The sequence below is a fragment of the Myzus persicae genome, unplaced genomic scaffold, assembly GCF_001856785.1.
Source record: "Myzus persicae strain clone G006 unplaced genomic scaffold, MPER_G0061.0, whole genome shotgun sequence".
Lineage (NCBI taxonomy): Eukaryota > Metazoa > Arthropoda > Insecta > Hemiptera > Aphididae > Myzus > Myzus persicae.
Window position 1 is genome coordinate 334,065 of NW_019102309.1, and position 22,979 is coordinate 357,043.

Genomic DNA, 22,979 nt, shown 5'->3' on the forward strand with positions numbered 1-22,979 from the left:
GGATTCTATAAGGTTCACAGTCACACAATATTATTTTCTGTAATTTTACAAACGTCCGTTTATCAGTGCGCTTATAGTCTTGATGGCCCAAGCTATGAAGAAAGGAAAGGATACAATAAAATGTTCCATGGATAAATGATTTCACAAAACGAAATTGGCATTGTGGAGGGGAATGTCCTCTCCCAGCTTTTGCTATTTTAAAACTTTCACATCTCCCCGGCCGTACATCGTTTGCGCATCACTATTGTTCATTTCGACCTTTTTCGTAAGACAGTTGCGCATTCTTCGATTTTTGGGTTGTGCTTCGTTTGCGCATCGCCCGTTTGCCTTACATCAAATTATCGTACATAGTTTTAGAACTGGAAGAGATTAGGAGTACCCAAAAGCTCGAACTGTTTACTAAGTTATAGCTTAAAATGATTTGGCACTAGCATTCAATTTTCAAATATTGTGTATAGCTCCAACTAACTGTTTATTACGACAAGATTAAATAACTGTACGGGTGACTCGAAACACTATGACCAACCCATAGGCTTTTTTGGCAATATGTTTATGTATTATTATTATGTGTATCGTTTAAAATTTAATTCAATAAGTAAATTTATTTTTAATTTTAAACTTTCAATAAATGTAATATTATAACTATTGAATTTTCAAGATCAGCCAGAATTTGGTGCATATTAGCATTTTTAGATTCTATAAATCCATTTTAGATGAATGTATTGATTTTACAATGACGTGTGTTTTTTTATTTTATTGTTTTGGTGTGTCTGTCATCACGGACCACGGTTTGGGGCACTTAAATTACTTCGATTTTCTTCAAAAACAACCTTTCTGGTAAGAAAGTGAATCTAGTTGGTGCATTCAAGAGGTTAAAATTTAAAAATTCTTAATAGTTTTCATAAGCGACAGTAAAAACAAACAAAAACCGTATTATTAATAACTAATAGGTACAATATAAAATCTCCTATAGACTGACATACCGCCTTCGCTCAAAATCGTTTTTCGTATAAAACTATAAAATGATATTATATCATTGTATTCAAATTTAATACCATCCATACCAACGACTGTCTAGACACCCAAAGCACACCAGAGTGACATTCACTTACCTTCTTTTTTAATTTGATATTCCCACTTTAAACTCGGACGTAGGCACCAGAGGTTTTTTCTTTCTGTCCTACTTGTCTGCTCCAATTAAACGTTATATACGAAAGTATTTACTTTTCTTCGCGTGTGTCCAAATCAATCGAGTTGCCTTTTTAAATTTCCCTATGATGTCAGGCTTTTAATGTAACTGTCTTAGTTCTTCAGATCCTCGATTTTCTCAGCCTTTCATCTAATCAAGGTCCAAAAGTTATCCTCAGCATTTTTCTTTTAAAAGTCTTTAATTTATTGTATTCTACATAATATAAATAATAAACCTTATGTAATAACGACCACGTTTTTCAGCCTCAAATCACTACAATTCGTATTAAGGAGTGGTAAATTTGTGTCCAGGTTTTTCGATAAGATAGTAAATTTTAATATACCACCGATCCCATATAGTAGCATCTATTCCTCGTTTGAATCCTTGATTTTATTACCTCTTAAACTTCATTTTTATGAGTCTTAGCGTATAGATACATGAACTCTTTTACCGCGAGGACTTGAAACTTTTTGGTATCATTTAAACAACTATTATTTTCCATACACAACGGTATTTCAAAATATTTAGACTTTTTTAAGCTATTCCTACTGTTCTATAGTACGTTTTTAGTATTAACTCATAAGCTATAATAACAGTACATTATTATAATATTTATGATTAAGTATTATAATACCATGTTTTGTCAAATTTAAAACCAACTGTTTTTTATGTATGGTGCTTTTGGTGTATCATTTAACTCAAATTTAACACATCAATTAAAGTAACCAACTCAATGACGAGGTACACTCAAAACCTATTATACAGCAGAGGCGAGTTTACCGTTTTTTTGCACTCACATTTCAAGTCTGTATTATATATTTATATAAAACAAAAACACATTTATAACTCGTTATGTCATTTGTATTATAATGGATTAATTTTTCATTCAACATTGTAATAGCCGATAAATCACACTTAAATAATATTGCCAATTTGTGCGGTACCTGACTATTACTATGTTTATGGTCATATATTATCATATTTATTTTGGTTGTTCCCCAGTCGTATGAAGTCGTAAGCGATCACAAATTGACCCATTTTTCTGCTAGTGTTATTATTAATTTTTTATTTATATAGCTTTCAGTACTTACTAAACTATTACAGTTCAACAATTAAGTTAGATATACATATTATAGCCATATAGGTGGTTAATATTAAATCAACTTACATGATACATTCTGCTACTGTTTTACGACTGAATTACACTGGATAATAAAACTTAATGTAAAATGTAATTAAATAACTGCATAGATATAAAAACCGTTACTGGGAAGTCCTGTGATCTATTGAAATTACTGACGAAAAAAAATAACAAGGTTTTTGCTCTATATTATCGGCTGTATAATATTTTACATTGGTACTCCTAAATTCCTAATTGATTTTATACTGTATACAAACTACCCAATTAATAAGTTATTACGTATTATGTGTATTTAAAATTTTGTGTAAATGTATCGGACACTAAATAGTCGAGAATATATATATATATTACCTACCTATAAGTAGCTCAGTGAACTATTTCATATTATCTATGTTGAAAATAAATGAAATTCTATATTTTGTATCAACAAATTAATTGAAAAAATCACAATTAGATGCCTACAGTTAAGTGTTAGGTCGACCATTAAAAAATCAATTACTCTAATATTAATTCATTGTTGAATTGAAAACGTCATTTAGTTTGACAGGTAAAAATGTGATAAAATGGGATTAAAAAACACAGTAGACGTTGTAGGTATGTGCTATTAAAGTATTGTACCACCCAACTCCTAACCCCTGTAATGCATTTATACGCAGATAACTGTTTAGGCGTTGAATATCCGCCATTTCGGTCTGATAAATTGTATGTTTGTCAGTTGACGTTCATTAAACGTCCGAAGGCCTTGTTCCGGATACCGAGATTGCGCTCGTGTGTCACATAATTGTGTTGGCTGGGTGGTGCGATGGCGATAGTAAGTGCGGAAGTGATGAAGTACCCGCAGTATTCGAATGAAGTTGGTTCACAGTGCCTTTTTACCGGAAAGATCAATATTGCGAAAAGACAGTGGATATGGCCTATATTTTATTCGTTATTTTGAAAAAACGCAAAATCGCAGTGAACACGTTAACACGTTGAGAAGGGTTTTTAATTTTGTGCATAGGATATTGAATGAATAACAATAATAATGAACAGAATTATAGGCAGGGATACATATTCATCCCAACGTGTGACATTTTAAATGTAAATACTGTAGAATATTTTCAAATACTACTCACAGAAAATAAAGATTAACTATGTAATTAACTATGATATAAATAATATCACAAATAAAACGACTTGGTAGATAAAATAATGATAAATCTAGTATTTACTGGTCTCAATTGGTGTCGATACCAAGGATACGCCAGCGCGTATCATTAATTGTACCTCCTACAAACGTGTCCCTGCAGACGTCTGTCTATCGCATAATAAAGGTTATATTATTATATATTATTATAGTATTATCAAGATTATAGATCGGTAGAAAGTATTTTCTGAGTTCATAAAATACGAAAAATTAGTCATAATACAAAATTATAATTTATAACATATAATGGTAAATGAAAATACAAAATTAATATATATATGTATATATATTATTAAAAAACTAAAAATGTCTAAAAACCAACATTTCTACTTCTCCTCGGTCTACTTACATACTTGTGAAATGATATTATCTTTTAGGCGTGATATTTTTCTTCCATAACTTTCGTCTAAACCAGTGGTTCTTATACTGTGGTAGTCGTATCCTTTGGGGGTAATCAACATTTTTAGGGGTTACGATTCTAGCCAACAAACCTTTATTTCCAATATTTTCTTTTTTACTTCTGGCATATAGGTAGGTAGGTCACTTAAAAAATGAAGGAAAATAATAAAAACTAAGAAAAATTATGTCACTAAAACATTTACTTAACATTTACCTATATTCAAAAATAACCAGACATTCACACGTTTGTACATTCGATCAACAAATATTTTCTAACTAGTCTGAAACTGCATGACCTCTTCAATGGAAACAGAAAAAGAAAATTCATCCGAAATAATTATACTTAATAAGATTTAAAAATCACATTCTCAAAATAAACAGATTAATGTATGAAGCGGTTTTACTTCGTTTGGATGACTCCGGTCAAATTTGTATCGTCAAACTACCACTCTCTTGAATCGTCAGCTTTCACTCAACTCATAAACAACTCGAGGGTAGACATTTCGGTTCTAAGTCAAGTATCCCCGGTACCTATATAATGTAGGTAACGATTGTAGAAGCTTTTAATCTAATAAATTGAGGCATACGTAGCTCCTCAAATTAACTCGTCTGTTTAGGTTGCAGTTATAGCTAGCAAATTTAAACGCGGTGTAAACTTGTTTCATTTTGAAGCTTCAATATTGGCGGCAGCAGGCATATTGTTTCTATGTATTAGACATAATTTCGAATATTCGAACAATTAACACAGTGTATGTAATTATTGGTCAATTATAACTTGGCACACAGTGTATACAACGGGACTTAAAAATCGTGATTGAAACGGAAGGTACCCGTGTATTAATTTTGGCATGAGTGTACGTCACGTATCGAACCACTAAGATTCAACAGCTGATAGGGTAGTCTAACTTTGAACTACTATTGAGTGAATCCAGAATAGATACGAACGTTGATTGAATTAAATTTAACTTGTATTTGATGAGTATAGATATAATAGTAGAAAAAATAGAAATGTACTGTAACCACTTGTACTTATATAATATAATTGTTGTTGTTGTGTTAGTTTTGAACTATGTTAAGTTACGTTTTGGTATTTACCTATTACATTTTTCGAAAATAAAGTTTTTTGTAAAAATAAAAACAGTTCAAGAAATTATCTAATATCGGTATATAAAATATTAGGCGCATACAAATCAAACGAATAAATAATAAAAAGTGGAGAAAAAATTGGTACCTACCTACTTATTTAACATAATCACTATTTCACGTACTATTAATGATTTTAGGATAAGATTTTAGAGAAAGATGAAAAATTTAATATTTTAAATTAACTATAGCTATACGTAAGAACAAGCTCTAATTCGAATCAAGAAAAATATGCAAAACGATATTTTAGATAAAGTTAAAGCTAAAAATAAAAATTATCAACGTATATAATATATATTTTATAATAATATAATATTAAAATTACAATGAATCGCTCCGCTCAGAATCTAAAAACTATTATTGGATTATTATATTGCTGGATTTTTCCAAACATCATTATTTTTCCGTAATAATTAAACAACAAATCAGCTGTTCTATTTGAATGTAAGAAAAATTTATAAATTACTCTCAAAATGTATATACTTTAACTTTTAAGGAATTTTGGGTGTGGAGATGTATAGCAAATCATCTGCATAATAATTTGTCAAAAACATTTATAGAAGGCCCATATTGGTTTTTTAACTGACATAAGTCATCACTTTAATAATTTATGGTCCGATGTTTATTTTTACAAAATATTCATAAAAAAAAATAACAATAAGTTTTTTATCAATGATTTTATATACATTTTATTTCTTGGGCAAAAATAGTTTTCATGAATAAATATATTCATATTTCGCTTAGAATCTTAAATCTAAAACATACATAAATATATTAATTCTTCGTAGTATAAATGGTAAACTATGGTTTAACTAATTAAATAATAATAGGACATTGGTGTAATTTGTGGGATGCGCGCGTGTGCATTAGTATCCCATGGTTTTTTTTTTTTAATAGCTGTAACGCCGGGAACCCATGTAATTACTTTTATTTTACGATTGAAGCTAACGTTTTTGGTATTGATTATTATATTATATATAGGTCTATTGTTTTATGTCTCATGAAAAAATGTGATATGACACCACTAAAAATAACTATCCCTACTCAAAAGTTCTTACTTACAAACGATAATTTATTACTCATCCTGTATTTTGTATTTGTGTCATTTATGACATGACCATGGTATAAAAAAATTTTAATTATTTTTTATTTAACAGAATAATCAAGTTCTACAGACTTAGGATACCTATTTATATATATGTGTGTACATTTTTTTGCAGAGACGTCAAGAGGAATGACATGAAAGTAATTGTATGTCAGTTTGGGGTACAGCCCCCAAGCGATGGGAGATAGCGTCGATAACTACATAAATGCCACTGAATCAGACATCATGATTAAAAGACAAATGATTAGAGCCGAATTTTATAATACTTACGACGTGATGACTGGAGTAAATATTTTAAAAACTATATAATAATAATTAGATGTTCATTTTTACACATTTTATTATATGCGTGTGACTATATTTCTTTTTCAGATTAGGATTGCGTCCACTTTGGGGGGATTTTTTTTAATGATGGTTCTATTAGTATTGTACAAAAGTAAATGTAAAACTCGATCACTTTCTGACCAACATCTCGAGGCAGTCATCAAAGCGGCTGTGGACCAAGAAGAACAACTTGCTGCTTTGGCTAAAAGAAGTTCTAGCTCTAGCTATTGCTCTGGCCATGGTCTTTGTAGATGTTCTCCGAGTAACAAAAATAATTGTTTAACTATAATGTATTTATTAAATTAACATAATTTATTTTTTCACCAGGATATAGTATGACAGAGAACACTGTTGCTGAGTGTAATAATTGGAACCGTAAAGCTAAGACCTATCTTTCTGAAACTCAATATCATCCGTATTCAGCTTTAACTCAAACCAGCAACAAATTTATGAAATCATCAGTACTAGAATACTCTTTTGAAGAGGTAAGTGCTGTGTAGTGAAAATGTTAAATAGTAATTACTAATTAGTAACAGTTTATTTATCTTTAAATTTGTAGGCTCCATTAAAAATTTACCATTCACTTTCATATTTGCTGTAATTAATTAGAATTTAATTTCAACGGTAAAGTAGTGAACTATGACATTTTAGTGGGGAAAAAATATATGGGTAATGCGTTATGAATAATATTTATATTTTAAAGGTTTAATTTAATTTATTTATAGATAAAATTATTTTACCGGTCTATCAATAAATAAACATAATATGTACAGACTACAGGCTACAACTGGCACACCTAAATGAAATAAAAAGATTATTTTATAAGTAAAATCTGTAAAACTTACTTTAAATACATTTTTGTACGGCAAAAATGAATTTGTTAGCACTCCGAGAAGCCCGGATTAAAGAGATTCTAAGCTCTGGTGCAAACTTTATTGGGTCTTTTAAACTCTTATACTTATATACCTCTCTATTTCCCCACTTCTTTGTTTTTATGAGTATATATGATTTCAAAATAAATTAGCTTTGAGAACGTGCTCACTATAATACTTGGCCATCCTTTTTAGACTTTTCTTTTGTACTTTGTTAATGAAACCTTATATCTGTTCTCAATAAAAATATCTACATTGCCATTTGCCGTATAATTTATTTTAACTAACATACTTTGTTTGGTAGATTTCAGCTAATATTAAATTATCGTTTCGGATTAACCTATTCATAATTCCAGCACAAGCTATATTGGAACCTTTAGATTCTCCATAGTTTGATTTGCAATAAATAATTGTTTGAAACTACATATTTTATGAATGTATGAAACTTAAATTCTTTATGTAGAAATTATATTTTTAGTGAATAACAAGTTGTTTTTCAAACAGTTGGTTTAAAATTGTCTAAGTTAGTTCAACAAATTTAATCAGCGGCAAACTATCCTTATTGAAAAATAAGTAAGAATAAAAACCTTGTATTTATACAAAATAGTTACTTGATACATTTTTAATATAGTCGTCTGCAACTTTTTGTATTATTGAATTTATAGCACTTGTAAGTTGTAACAGAGCATGGAAAAGAAATTTAAAATACCAGTATTGGATCTACAAACTTTTAAAAATACCTATATAGATATTTTTGAGTATATAGAAAATTTTTTATTACAATTTTATTTATTTGATATTTAGTTTATGTGGTAAATGTGTACATTTTTATAATTTTGATTTTTGTAATCTATAAATGTTCCAAATGTTCCAAGAAACGATAAAATATGAGCAATTACCAAAATATAAATATAAATTGTTTAGAATATTTTATAATTTATATAACAATATCAGCATTGATTAAATGTAACTCAAATTATCGAACACGTATAAAAAAATCGGGATTCATTATTTGAATTCTGAATATAATCAATTATATATATGTTTAATGTTTTAATGTTTATAATCTATATATATATAAATGCTGCCAAAAATATATAACAATTCATTAATTGAAAACGGCTGGGCCGATTTGGCTCAAATTTTTTTTATTAATTTTTCGTAATCGCCAGGAGAAGGTTTTTACGAAAATTTTTTTGAAAAACCTCCTTTTTAAAATTTTTTTTTTTTTAAGTTTTTTTTGATTTATTTCTTGAGTTCCGGAATGTTTTTTTTTGAATTGAAAAAGCTACAAAAAGCTTTAGCTTATAAAATTGTCCATATGGCATAATTAATCCTTGAAATGGGGCACCCAGTCAACACAAATAAAATGGATCAACATGGAGAACACGACATATGTTGCGTATTCAATATTAGGTATTAATATTATGTTTCACTATATAAAGTAAAGTTTAAATTTTGTAAATTTACAATATTATAACCGGAAACCGTCAGAAATGTCGCATCGATTGGGCCCAAAACTAGAACGAGTAGATATTGCATAAAAATTCCCAATTTTCAGCCAATTATTTTTTATTTTTTTCCGGTAATTTTAAAAAACAATGGAAATTTTCTATTTTTGACCTCCTAATACCAATTAGATCTAATTAAATAATTCAAATTTGAAACAAAAATGTTTCGTTCAAACTCGATAACAGGCACAAAAATAAAAGATGTCTTTTAAAAACCAAAAGGTACATTCATTTGTTCCACTTAGAATCTAAAATAACAGCCTTAGAGTTAAATAAAATTTACATTTGTATCATGTTACTGAAATTAATAGCTTAATTGACTTTCAATCATTTAAAATTAATTATTATTTGATAAAGACGATTTAATTTTATGTTGTGGCATTTTGTATAAAATGTCATTTAGGTACCTAATTAATTGGCGTATTTTCAGTATAAGAGCAGTGATGGTTCGCAGCCATTTTGAGTGATGAGAAAATGTTTTAGTTAATTTTACATAAGGTAAATTAATAGTCAATGGTTTTTTTTAATCCTCACGCTTCGAAAAAAGTTTATAATGAAAAATAATGATTACATAATTGTTTAATAAATCGAATAAGTTCACAACATAAAACTCAAGGAAAAAATGTATTTACTGATTTACTTATTTCACATTGTAAATCATTAACATTATAATATGTATATACCTATGATATGAATTTTTTTAATTGTGTTTGGTATGTTATTAATTTATTATGTACTCAAAACTCCATTGAATGACAATTTTAAGTTAAAGTGCTATGGACAGAGAGACTAACATACAACGCAGAGTATATTTGATCAGTCCTACCGTATTCAATCATTGTAACAAAATAGAGCCCAGGAATGGAACACTTTTCTTACGTTACGTGCCAAACATCATCTGTTTAAAAAAATTTTTCCCGCTAGACATTAAATTACGAAGTATATTTGTATATATATATAAGAAAAAAACTATGGTCTTAATATTTATTATTAAAAATAAAATATAATATAATAAGTATTTTAATTTTTCGTATGTGAAATTAAATTCACCTATTATTATGAAAATCGGTTATCGAATTTTTTGTAACGATAAATCTAAAGTTTGTGTTAGGTTTTTATCACAGAATTAAAAAATTAAATAAATCCATTTTGCCATTGGGTTAGGTATGTGATCCTTAAAGATCCATCACATTCAATTTTATATATTTCTTTAACAATTAATTATTAATTATTATCTTCAAAAAAATTATATTATCTTTTACCAGATATACTAAGTTTTATAATATAATACATTCAAAATAATTTTTACTATATAAGTATATAAGATGGAAGAATTTCTGACCTCACATTGAAAAAAAAATACAACATCGTAAAAATAACTAATAAAAAGTTGTATCTATATGGTTAGATAAAATAAACAGATAATCTATTGAGTCTCAAGCTGTTTTTGAGTAAAGGAATACTCCATATATTTTATTTAATGCTGTGTCTGTTTTACAACTTACCCAAAGCTTTTTTAGTTTTTTCAGTTTATTTCCAGTATAAATGTACAATGTACAGATTTTAGAATTTCGGATAGATATTTTATTATTTAATTCAAAAACAATAGCACACGCACAGCTAAATTATTATTATAGGTAATTTTGAACTCCTATAGTTTATCATTGATATATTAACATTTTTTTGTACTTTTTGTAGCTATTGCTTATTAGTGAATTTTATTTCGTTATGAATATTCACTTATTCGTTAAAAATGTTATTTGGTTGTCGTTCGATACTTAAATTAACATTATAGGTATATCATAATATGATAGATAGTTCTTTTTTTTTTTGATAGACCCATTGACTAAAAACTTATATGTTTAATTTTGTAGAAATTAGCACGAACAAAAAAACAACGACATCCTTAACAACATAAGATCTAATAAATATTTATTCGACCTGAATTAAAAAAACAATACTAATATCTTTATAAATTGTTAGATACAACAAATTCATATGTTAATGCTTAATAGGTACTTAATATATGCAATTAACATATATGTTATAGTAATAGGATACCTAATATTACAATGTATAAGAATATTTTTATCAAAATGTATAAAGTAACACACTATGACCTTAGGAGCTGGAGACTTAAAGTACTAATAACATCTTTGAATGTGACCTAATTTTAGAGTGGTTATAAGATTTTACTGTACATCATTAATATATTTGAATCATAATGTTGATTTTCCTACCGGTATACACTTTGAACTTTTATAATAATTCAATCATGTATCACAAAATCATACAACACTCACAAAATATAACTCCATGAAAAACACAGATTAATGAATAAAACATATAAGATAGTTGATGTGCAGTATAGCGTAGGTATATAGAGTAAAATAATTTACGTTTGATGTTATAAATTAATTGTAAATTGATTTAACATAAAGTTGAAGTGGATGCAGAATAATTGTTACTTTGATTCATTTCATATTTATATGATATATAAATATATTGGACTTGTTTAGTGGCTTTCAGATGGTGGATATAAAATAATATAGGTGATAAGATTGCTTAATGAAAAAATTATTAGTAAAAATAAATTACCTAATTGTGATAAACGATAATCTGTGTATATTATTTAGAGTTAATAAATAGACAATAGTAAATTGTATAGGCTTATTGCAATGAATCAGAAATTACATTTTTTTTAAAATAATTTTGCTAACCAACCTACTATAAAATAGTGTGAATATTTTTTTAGCATGAAAATTTTTTAATTAATCTAAATATTTCAATGAAAAAATAATGATATTCATATAGGTAGTGTTCATTTTATAAATTTTTATTTAAAAAATTTGAATATTTTGACAAATTTTCTCAACATTTAAACTAAAAAAGAAAAAGAATATATTTTGTTGGAAACACTAAAAAATGTCTAGAAACAGCTTAAAATTTGTCTAAATATTTTTAACATCTATCCCGTTTGTAGAAAATGATAATTTAAGTAATAGTGGAATGTTTCAAGTTTCTCTATTGATATTTTTATAATCGCATCACAATAATTAGAAATGTTTGATAAAAATCTTTTTGTTCCGTTTGAATATCAAATCAATTTTATCAAAATTTATTATTTGTAAAAAAAATGTTGAGTTTATATTTTTGATATTTTTAAATTGCTATAATGAAAACTTATAAGGACCATGTATTGAATTTTCTAACAATAGGTAATAGTATTTTAGAAATTATGAACAACAACATTTAATGTACCTATTATTTTTTGATTTGTATTTATCAAATTTTGTGGTTTTGATAAATTTTATCAAAATTTGAACTTTGAACGATTATGAGTTATTTATTATTTTTATATTATTTTTTTAGAGATTATGAGTGTATTTTCAATATTTTCGACTGTTGTAAGTAAAGCTTACGAGGGACCTGATTTATTTGATTTTCAAGTTATTTATCTTAGAAACAGAAATATGATTAGCATAAATTGAAAAAATTTACTTTTGACTTATGACTTAACCTAACTTTTCCCATTAGGAATGGGAAGTGTGTGTAAATGATAAATATTATAAACTTAAATCAAGTTACCTCAGTAAATAAAAAAAAGGTTCTGGAGCGTGATATATCATCCACATCGTACCCTCCCTCCCCCCAGTAATTACTGTTATTGTAGTAACAAATAAGACTATCACAATATTAATAAAATTAGTTCAATAATTCGTATATTATGTAATTAAGTTGGTTTTTCAATTTTTTTCTGATTTTATTTTGTGTATTTCTTTCTACTGCAACTTATTAAACACAAGCAAAGTACTATCGCATATATATCCAATTTTACAGTAACGTTAAGAAAAGTTCTTTGAATTGAATTCCTGTGTATATTAAATACTTATATAAAATATGGTATTCGTTTAGAAATGAATCAAATGTATACCCTTAAACTTTAAGTCCTTGTTCGAGATTTTAATTAAAATTAGGTACCTAAGTTTATTAATTTTGGATCTTAATAAAATTAAAATTATAAATTATATCAATATGTTATTCAGTGATCATAGGAGATTTGAATATAAAATCGTTTTACTCTTTGAAAATAATAATAAATTGTAGCTCACAACGTTAATTGTTTTTAATTACAATTAGGACGAAGACGACGATATGGATAACGATGATGTTGAAGACGTATCTAACAATAGTTACCGTGTGGCCAAATGGCTGGAAGTACCATGTGACCAGAAATGGATTCCAAGAGGAAATAGCGCTATAACGGTCAGTAGCAACGATACGAGTTACTTGGAAGCTAGAGGATCATCGTTGATTGTTGGACAGCCACCATCTCCGTTAAACCACCCACCACCTGCCGGTTACCCACCGTGGGAGTTCTACTATCCCATTGACATACAAGTTAGTAGATAATACTATGATAGAGCATCCCCAAAACTGCTATGAATACGAACTACGCATATAGTATCTGAAGCGTGTTGAAGTAAAAAGTTGGGTTGTGTAATATCCGTGACCCTATGTGTTACATGTTCACATACAATGTTATGTTGAACATCAGAACATATTATGTTTTGTTTAATTCTAAAATCTGTGTAATGAGTTCATGGTTTAGTCAATGGAGTGCAGCACCTCATACTTTTATTTTAATTAATTAGAATTACTAACCCCTGAAATTATATTTCAAACAATATCCTTGTTGTAATTATAAACTGGCTAATAAATCGATAATAAATACTAATTAATAAATATGTTTAAGGTTATAGGTTACAGCTATTATAGGTAAGAATCATAATTATATTCACATAAATGCTATATAATAATAGTAGGTACCTAAAATGCATTAGTTCGGCACTAACTACTTTTACAATATTACATTATTACCATATATTATTTATCTTTATGTATTCATTATTCTCAATGGAGTGATTTATTTTGCTTCAAAAGATTTTCAATGATTTATTCTCCATTTATGACATAATAATATACAATTCTTTTATTAAGTGTGTAATGTTTAATTAATGAACAACTAAACTTCTTGAATGTTATCATTAATCGTGTAGGAATTTCGATTTATAAACTTCCTATCATGCAATCGCCAATGAACTATGACTAATTGCGTAATTAACATTATAATTATATTTATTATTATTATTATCTTTAGTTGATACGTCTTTAGGTGGTGAAATCCCCTGTTCCTACCTACTTTACAATAAAATCGAAAAAACATTTAGAATTTAAAATTTTTCACCATATATTCATCATATAATTTAATCTGAAATACGTTGTGCTATTTATAGATACTTTCAACTTTCAACTTTCAACTTTTCTAGTTATTTTTTTGATTTATGTATGATAATATCATGTTTGTGTTTGAATAACAAGATTTCCCATAAGTTTTTCATACTCTAATCAAAAAATATTAAATGTTTAAAGTTAAAAACAAATTATAAGCATTTAAAGTTAAAACGTTTACAGAATGCATCAAATTCACAAAAGTTCTCAAACAACTGTAGGTAGAACTTCATAAAGTTTTTAATTTTAACACCCAAGGTTTGTAAATTTAATACAAGATTCTTCATAAGTTTTGATTAGGTATTTGAAAAATAAGATCAACTACTGTATACAGCTACATACATTTTTTATGATGGATTAAATTTTAAATGTGGACGACATTGAATATTCAAACGAATAAAATAACGATTTTTATAATTTTTTTACTATCCAAAAGATATTAATTGTATAACTTGAAACTTTTTCCTATTATCTAAACTATTAATATATACTAAATATATAAATATGTATAGTTAATAATAATTTATTTAAATATTTAATCGAATTTTCAAAATATTTACATTCATTTTAAGCTATTTCTACCATGAATCTATTCATAGCACCGTTCTACGGTATGTCGATATATTGACTTATAAATTATGATGTCCGCTAGTAACATTAAAATATTAATAAAAAATAAACAACTACCTAATAGCAATATAAAATTAAAAGTCCTAATAAAATATCGTTGTAGGTATATATACGGTAATGATAAAGATCACTGCTCAGTGCTCAGAATCGTTTTTCGTATGTAATTATTTATCACTGAGTTAAGATTTAGCACATCCATTTCACTAACTTATCACCCACGGTACAGCAGAGACTTGCTTCGTTTTTTAAATTTTAATCCTCAGTAGAGTATCCGTTATTATTATTTTTTTTTTTAATAGAAAAAATATGATAAAAGACTAAACGAGTAATATATACAATAATATGTCCCTACAGAACCTGCAAAAGAGAAACCATTAGACGGGATGTATCGCGTGGTTTGTGACGAGTTACTTGTCAACTTAAAACAATTTATTATTTGATTGAACCAAGTGTCACCGTGCCGCGGCATTGTTGGTTAGGATTTGATTGACCGCGTGTTTAGTTTAATTCCATTGCTTTTTTTTTCATTATTTGTACACATTTTCAGTGCAAGTAGTATATGTATATAATTTTACAAATGTTAACAATTTAAAAATATCGAGTAGGTACTAGGTACCTTTTGAATACCCTATGTCGTACCTACCTTTATTATATTGTTCTTTTAATCATAATCAAATATTAAATTGCCTATAGACGAATTGAACCAATTACTTTTTTTTTAACGTCAACGTTACCATAATATTGTGCAATGAGCATAAATAGGATTTCATAAAATAAGTTAACCCTAAGGCCTCCAACTTGACTTTTTTTTACGTCGCGTCAGGTGAATAATAAATACATTTTAACATTGCGGGCCAAAATTGTTTTGGAAAAGGGTAGAAATGTAATAACTAGGTAGTAATATTAAAAAGAGAGAAAAATAATTTTATTCTTATTTTATTTTCATTTGAAATTCAATCAATTTTCTCACACTAACAACTCGGATACATATTTAGCTGAGATCTGGGAATTAAATATCAAAAATTTATCAGCTTGTTGAACATGATCAAATAGCTTCACGGTTAAGTTAGATGTTCCTAGGTTAATCTGTATATTTAATTATTATTAAACATCAAAATATATAAATGGAGTCATTAATAACTTTAGTCTTTAAGTAAATGCATCCCTTAACTTTTTTAATTTGCTATATAATATTAACTATAAAAGTTTTCAATCGTAAATATATAAATAGACGATGATCTTTTAGTTAAACTGTTAAAGTCAACTACTTGAACGTCTTAAACGATCAGTTAAATTACCGATTTACTGTAACATAATAAAACTTGTATAATATTATTATACTTAAATATTTCTCTACGCTGAGTGACTACAAGAGTAATTTGTACGTCCATATTATTTAATATTTATAAATCAAAACTTTTTTAATTCAGATGTGTGTGGGACTTATACGAATACTATAAACGAAGACTAATTTATTATAATATATAATCTTCAAATAATTCTAAGGTATCCGCTAATATCATAACATCAAACAGGTACTCTTTTTCCTCACTACAATTAATCCTTATTGAATTTTAAAATTAATCAAAATGTAATTTATTTATTTAACTGTATATTATTGTAACATTTTGATTTGATGTAATAGAAAAAAAATTCATAATTTTGTATGCGTAATTTGATGATTTATTGCAAAGATTAAGTTAAATTGTTCGCCGAAAGTCGTGGAGTCGTAGTAAACGGGTCTGAGGTCCGTTTATAAATATACTACCAATATTATATCGTGAATTATTCATTGGTGTGTTTAGCATTTCTGAGGTATAGGGTAATACCCACACGCAGTAAGCGAGTCATTCCCTTTGGAAACACAAAACAATAAAACTTATTTTTCAAATTACGATTTGGTTAGTATAGGTACTAGAACAACCTTAACATACAGCATATACAATGCATGTATTTCGTAATTTGATCGTATGTATAGAGGCGAATGAAAACATATTATACAAAGTATATAGTACAACAACAAAAATGAACAACAAATATATATATATTATACTACCAATATATTATACATTTTATCGAGTAGAATGATCGATATCCAGGTAGGAGTGCCACTATTAACTTCTACCCCCATAAGCACCATATACACATAATAGCTAGTCTTCACCTCATAACACGCCACTACCACTGGGCTGAAAACTATATTATTATTATTATTATTATTATACATCACGGTAGAAGTCAATAATAATAATAATAATAATTATTTATTTTATATTTTTATTAGACTGGGATTTAGATTCGAAATATATTATGTATAGAAACGTACCTTGGAAAATGTGTGTCAGGGGACGATAATTATTATTATTTTGATGATATATTTTTATTTTTTTGTCAAATTCGATTTTTTTTTGCTCATTTTTCAAGTTAATAGAACGTTTTTACTGTATAATAATATTGGACGTAATTAATTGTTCATTGTTGTACAAAATGTATCGTTGTAGTAAAAACCGACATATATTGTATAGAGGACTATAGGTGCATAGACGTATACAACATAGAATTTAATAGTGGTTAGATAATGTCAGGCATTAATAATGAACAAACAGCTAGTACTCGTCGACCACTATTTTCATATCTACAAATAATTAAAGAGGAGGTAATAATTATATTCACAATGGTAATATTATGCCTAGCATTTCAAAATGTCTTCTGAAAAACTCACTATTAAAGTATAATATGTTATCGTTAAAGCATGAAATGGTGTTATTACTTCGTGAAATATTTAGGTACTTAATACCCTCTAACCATATTCAGGTGATAAACCATAAACTTTATATTTTATAAATTCTCGGTGAACGGTCAGTTACATTGCGTACAAATAAATACAATACTATAATGATTTATAACGACTATGCTTTTACGCATATTAGGTTAGGTAACCTATACGTATCGAGTTGTTAATAATTATTTACATTTTTTAATATTCTTATAATAATGAAAAGATATTTTATGTGTTAACTAAACACACGTAACTCACGCTATAGATGATAAAATAACGGATTTCATACTATAACGGTAACTAAAATAATATTATTATATACAACACGTTTCCGTTAAATATATAATTTACTAAACATTGAGTAGTATATTTTTGTAAATATCCAAGGCGTTTTTGAATCTGTAACATTAAATCATTAAAACTCCACCCTTACCCAACAATAGCAATATTTGCAATATTATTTTAATATTAGTTAGAAGTCGTGATAATATTTGTGCATCATTCATGTCGTTGTATTGTGCCACTGCAGGTGATCCAGCCGACGCCGTGCATGTCGCCGAGCGGCGGCAGCCAGGAAAGTTTCTCGGACGTGCCTAGGCACACTGAACAGTTGCTGCCAGCAGCGTCCGAGAGGTTCCGGAAACCACCGCAGCCGCCGCGGAAGACGGCGTCGTCGTCGACGGCGGCGCCCATCGCGTGCATCCGGACGTCATGCAGCAGCTGCAGCGACGACGCCGCTTCCACGGCCACAACGGTCAACTCGTCCGTGTTCGCCGACGAATGTTGCTGCGCGACCACGTCGTCGTCGCCACCGCCTCAGTTACCGCTGACCGACTGCAACAACGGCGGTGCGTCATCGACGTCAACGCTGACCAATGCCGCAGCAGGAACAGCCGCCAAAGGTGGGCCCATTGACTATATAGATGGAGAGTCAATTTTCGTTTTGACTCGTCAACAAACTATTAATCATTATTGGTTTGATTGACTGTTGAAATAACTTGACTTTTTACATTCCGTTTAAAGAATGACATATAATCTATAGAGTTCAAATAAAAAATGTTTTTGACACTTTTGGTCTTAAACACTGTAATAATTATTATTACCGTGTACGCTGTACACGGTTTTCAACAAAAATAATCAAATACTATAATGACCTACTGTAAGATAATATGTTTCTTATTGATAAAATGTTATTATTTAGTGTACAATAGACCTACTGTATCAGCCAACTTGGCCCGGTAAAAAAAATGAACAAACACAAAATACTGCACTTTATCGGCGTATCTCGGTTTCAGTTCACGGCAAATCGGTATCGGTGTACCTCGCTTTGTGAACTAATTCGACTGAGATGGGAAATCTGCCTGTAGTGGATGTTGCACTTATTGTATAGCACTTGGTTTATTCTCGAATGTGGTTCAAACAACTCTCTAAACTTTCGTGATATCTCTGAAAACAATCTCTGAAATATTTGTTAAAATATATCAAGTAGTTTTTGAGTCTATAAGCTACAAACATAAGAGTTACCTTTTGTTGTATATTTTAAAAACAAACGATAAATTATATATTATTTTATTTTATTTAGATAAAATCTCATATGAACGGTTCAGCTAGTCCATACCAACTTTTAATTCTTATTTTAACATAAATATGTTTTTGGACTGGATACACTGTAAAATGTTTTTGACCTATTTTTTGAAAGGTTTTCATTGCCATAATTACTTATTAGTTATTATCAACAAAAATATACTTATGATTCATAGATTTTCCTTGTACAGGAGAAATATTGAGTATTTCTTTTTTTATAAGAATACAAATTTAATAATATTTGATTTTAGTGAGCAAAAACGAAATTAGTTTATATGAACCATCTATATAGAGGCGACGTATAGGGGTCAAAAATCGAAAGATAGAACACTCCCCGAATCTCAAAGAAAAAATTTGCTAAATTTGCTGTCGATAGATTCTGTAATTTCCAAGTCTATAAGTTCCACACAAACGCACATTTATAGTTTATATAATATTATGAAATAAATAATACTTGCTATATTACGTATTAACCGACTTTGCTCGAGATAAAATGTATTAATTTATCTTTTTCCGTTTTGCTTTAGTTGAAATGTATTATACAAACACAATTACAATAATTAATTGTATGATTTTCCACTTCAGAATTATGGATGTATTTTTCAGATAAACTTAAAAAAACAGTAGACAAATTCAACGAACGCTTAAAATCTGAAGTTAATGCAATATCATTATGGTTGATATGATTCATTTTAATAATTGAATGTGTTATTTTATTATTTACTTCAAAAATATGTCCTGCAGAATTAAAAAATTAAATCAAACGAAATCATTATTCATTATAGTATTGTGTTCGCAACTGTATTATATTTATTTATTTATTTATTTTTTTTTATTTATGTCATATTTCTACGAATTACACCTAGTAGTAACATAATTTGTAACCATTGGCAAACATTTTAATAAATAAAAACATATTAGATTTTCGTGAGTCAAAACTAAATGACTAAGCCTCCTAACAACCTATATGGGTTTAACAAATAAGCTATATTTACACGCTCCGAGTCTCAAGGATATAACTTTTATTGCAAACGGTTCAATATCGAAGGTTTCGAGTTTATACTTTATAGAAGGAAAACAAACATAGAAACATTCATTTTTCTAAACATATATCCGATAGATTAGGTACAAAGTACTCCCCATGTGATCCACACAGGTACTACCTAATTGTTGAAAAAGTAGACACAGACTTTTTCAAACCGAGTTAATGTCTATAATTTTGTCAATGTTATAACTTTAAGCCATTAGCAAGTTACGTAAATTATTATTTACTAACCCGCGCCTATATCTTCGAGTTAGTATTATTTTCTCACTAACTCAACATGCACCTATATATTTGGTTACAGCATCTTGCGGGAGGCGATACTCACCGCCGCCGAACACTAACCGCGGTAACTGCGGTACGCATCGGGTGGACGACAATCGCGACGCGCCCACAACAGTCGGAGGGGCCGCGGTGTCTGCGGTCAGGTCGTATCACGATTTCAACCGCAGGCCGCACAAACCGTCGGCAGTCGGTCGGAACGTGATCGTAGTCCAGGCGGACGTCAACCCCGTGGCCGACTCGATCGTCAACGCCAACTCATTATCAGGGTCTTTACGCGCGCTGTACGACGCGTCTAAAGAAACATTGTTCTAGTTTAAGGCTAAAATACGTCGTGTTATATACCTACGTGTTGTTCGAGAATATTGTCGTATGTATACTTCTTTATGTTGGCATAATATATCGTGTATTGTATAATAGCGATGTACTTGTACGCAAGTATACATATTATAATATTTTAATACACACATATAATATATATATGCAATCAGGGTTACCTACCATTAAGCGTTATATACCTGCAGACGTCCGTATAGGTATATAAAGCGTCGGCAATGGTGGCGGGGAGTCAAGAAAAATATTGGCCGATCAATCACGACAGGGTGATTATTATAATAATTATTATACACCTCACAGCGCACGAAGCAATTCGTTTTCCGTTTAAACAGTAAAAAAATATTGTAACGTCTTGGATTATTTCGTCAGGGCTTGGACGACCGGTCCTCAAATCGTTCCCATGCAGAGGTATCAATATGTAAGCTAGGAAAGTTGTATAGATTTACCCTTTGATACCTCCAATGTAAATATCGATTTAATTGATTGACATAAAAAAAAATGTTCAAAATACATTGAAGTAACCATTCGATATTATTGTAGCCATCGCGATCCCTCGCTTTGGCTAGCAGTGGTTGCGTCGTTTGTACAACCCCCTCCCCCCGTTATACTTACGGTTTTGCAACGACTAATGCCTAAGACCACAATTTTACCTGTCCGAATCGTCGCCAGTACGCAATATTATTATAAAAAACACGAAAACGTCTTCCCGGAATCTCGATGCGTATATGCATATACCTACCATCGCGGTATTATAGGTACCCATTATATGTTAAAGAGTCTATGTATTACAATGGTTATATAGTAGGGCTTGCAAAGTTATGATAACGTTATACATTTTAAAAAAATGATTGACATTTTAAAAAGTAATTAAAACGGAAGACGCGATAAAACAAAAAAAAAAAATTAAACACCGCGAAACAAAACATAATGGTTACCCAACAAAATATTATTTAGAACGTAATTTTAAACAAAAAAATGACGCAAAACAAAAATATAATTAAGCTATTTTATATTTCTCTATCATAAAAATAAAATTTATTTTTCCATTTCTATATTGGTTTAGTGGAAACATTTTTCCACGTGATTTATTTGCATCTTATCTATCCCCGTCATTGAGGCATTATTACTAACAAATTAAATATTGAAGTTAATTTTTTAATCTTATCGGTATTTAATTTATAGCAAATAGAAATTTGACTTATTACACTCTGACACCGACCCCACATCACAATACACATGAGTTTAACATGACGCCGATTACACAGTTGTAGTTCGTAAATTTTTTTTTTTAAATGCAAGCCCTGCTAAAAAGTTCAATCCATCCGGCTTTGTAGATAGGTATAATTATTTATCACTAACCTAAATAAATATTATTCGTTGGTTCTACGCAACATTAGTGGATTCGTCATCTACTGTGAAAAAGCTATTAATATTTCAACAGAAACACTTCGTCATTACGGTATAAATAATATATTGTGCCGGTTGAAAAAAACTTAAAAATGTGATTGTAAAAATATGGAAACCAAGTAAATAATAATATTATCTGAAGAAATTAATCAATCCAAATTTAGTAAGAAATTTTATCCTAAGAATTGGTACTGTATTGTCGATTTGATATTGTAGTCAATTAAGTATCCAACTGCTTAAAATGTATATAATAATATTTTAATGCGATGAAGACCTTACTGCGTATACACGAATAATACATATTTTGCCTCCGACTTTATTCAAACAGATTAAACGATTTGCAATTGGTTTCCGTTTTATAATATGATATGACATCTTCAAAGGTTGTTATTTTTAAGTTTGATTTTTCGCTTGGCCGGTTTTTTTTCTCAGACACCGTGTTGATGAAGTCGGGATTCAAAAATATTATTCTACGACAACCACATAGGAACATTATTGAATATCACTCGCTGTCTTTATCATATTATTTATATTATTATAGCTAACCTATACTGACTATACTGCTGTAGCGGGTTATTAAAAAAGCATAATATTTCGAGGAAAAGGCCCGTCGTCTCTGCTGCGGGGTGTGAGATGTCATAATTAATTACCCGGCGGTCACACCCTCCAACCCCTTCCCTCACCACCGTTTAAGAGATTTGTTTCACGATAAATCATCTTAGAACGATAATAATAATATACAACGCCCCGTTATGGT

General features: G+C 28.9%; 1 protein-coding gene across 1 annotated transcript in view; it reads left to right on the plus strand.

Annotated features, from left to right (window-relative positions):
- Positions 1–21,723, plus strand: part of LOC111031844 — a 29,831-nt gene extending 8,108 nt beyond the window's left edge. Inside the window, exons 2-7 of the mRNA XM_022311953.1 lie at positions 6,279–6,448; positions 6,536–6,749; positions 6,815–6,972; positions 13,011–13,271; positions 18,101–18,473; positions 20,502–21,723. Of these exons, the coding sequence (XP_022167645.1) occupies positions 6,341–6,448; positions 6,536–6,749; positions 6,815–6,972; positions 13,011–13,271; positions 18,101–18,473; positions 20,502–20,794 (1,407 nt within the window). The 5' untranslated portion in view covers positions 6,279–6,340 and the 3' untranslated portion in view covers positions 20,795–21,723. The remainder of the gene's footprint in view (positions 1–6,278; positions 6,449–6,535; positions 6,750–6,814; positions 6,973–13,010; positions 13,272–18,100; positions 18,474–20,501) is intronic.
- The last annotated feature ends 1,256 nt before the right edge of the window (positions 21,724–22,979 follow it).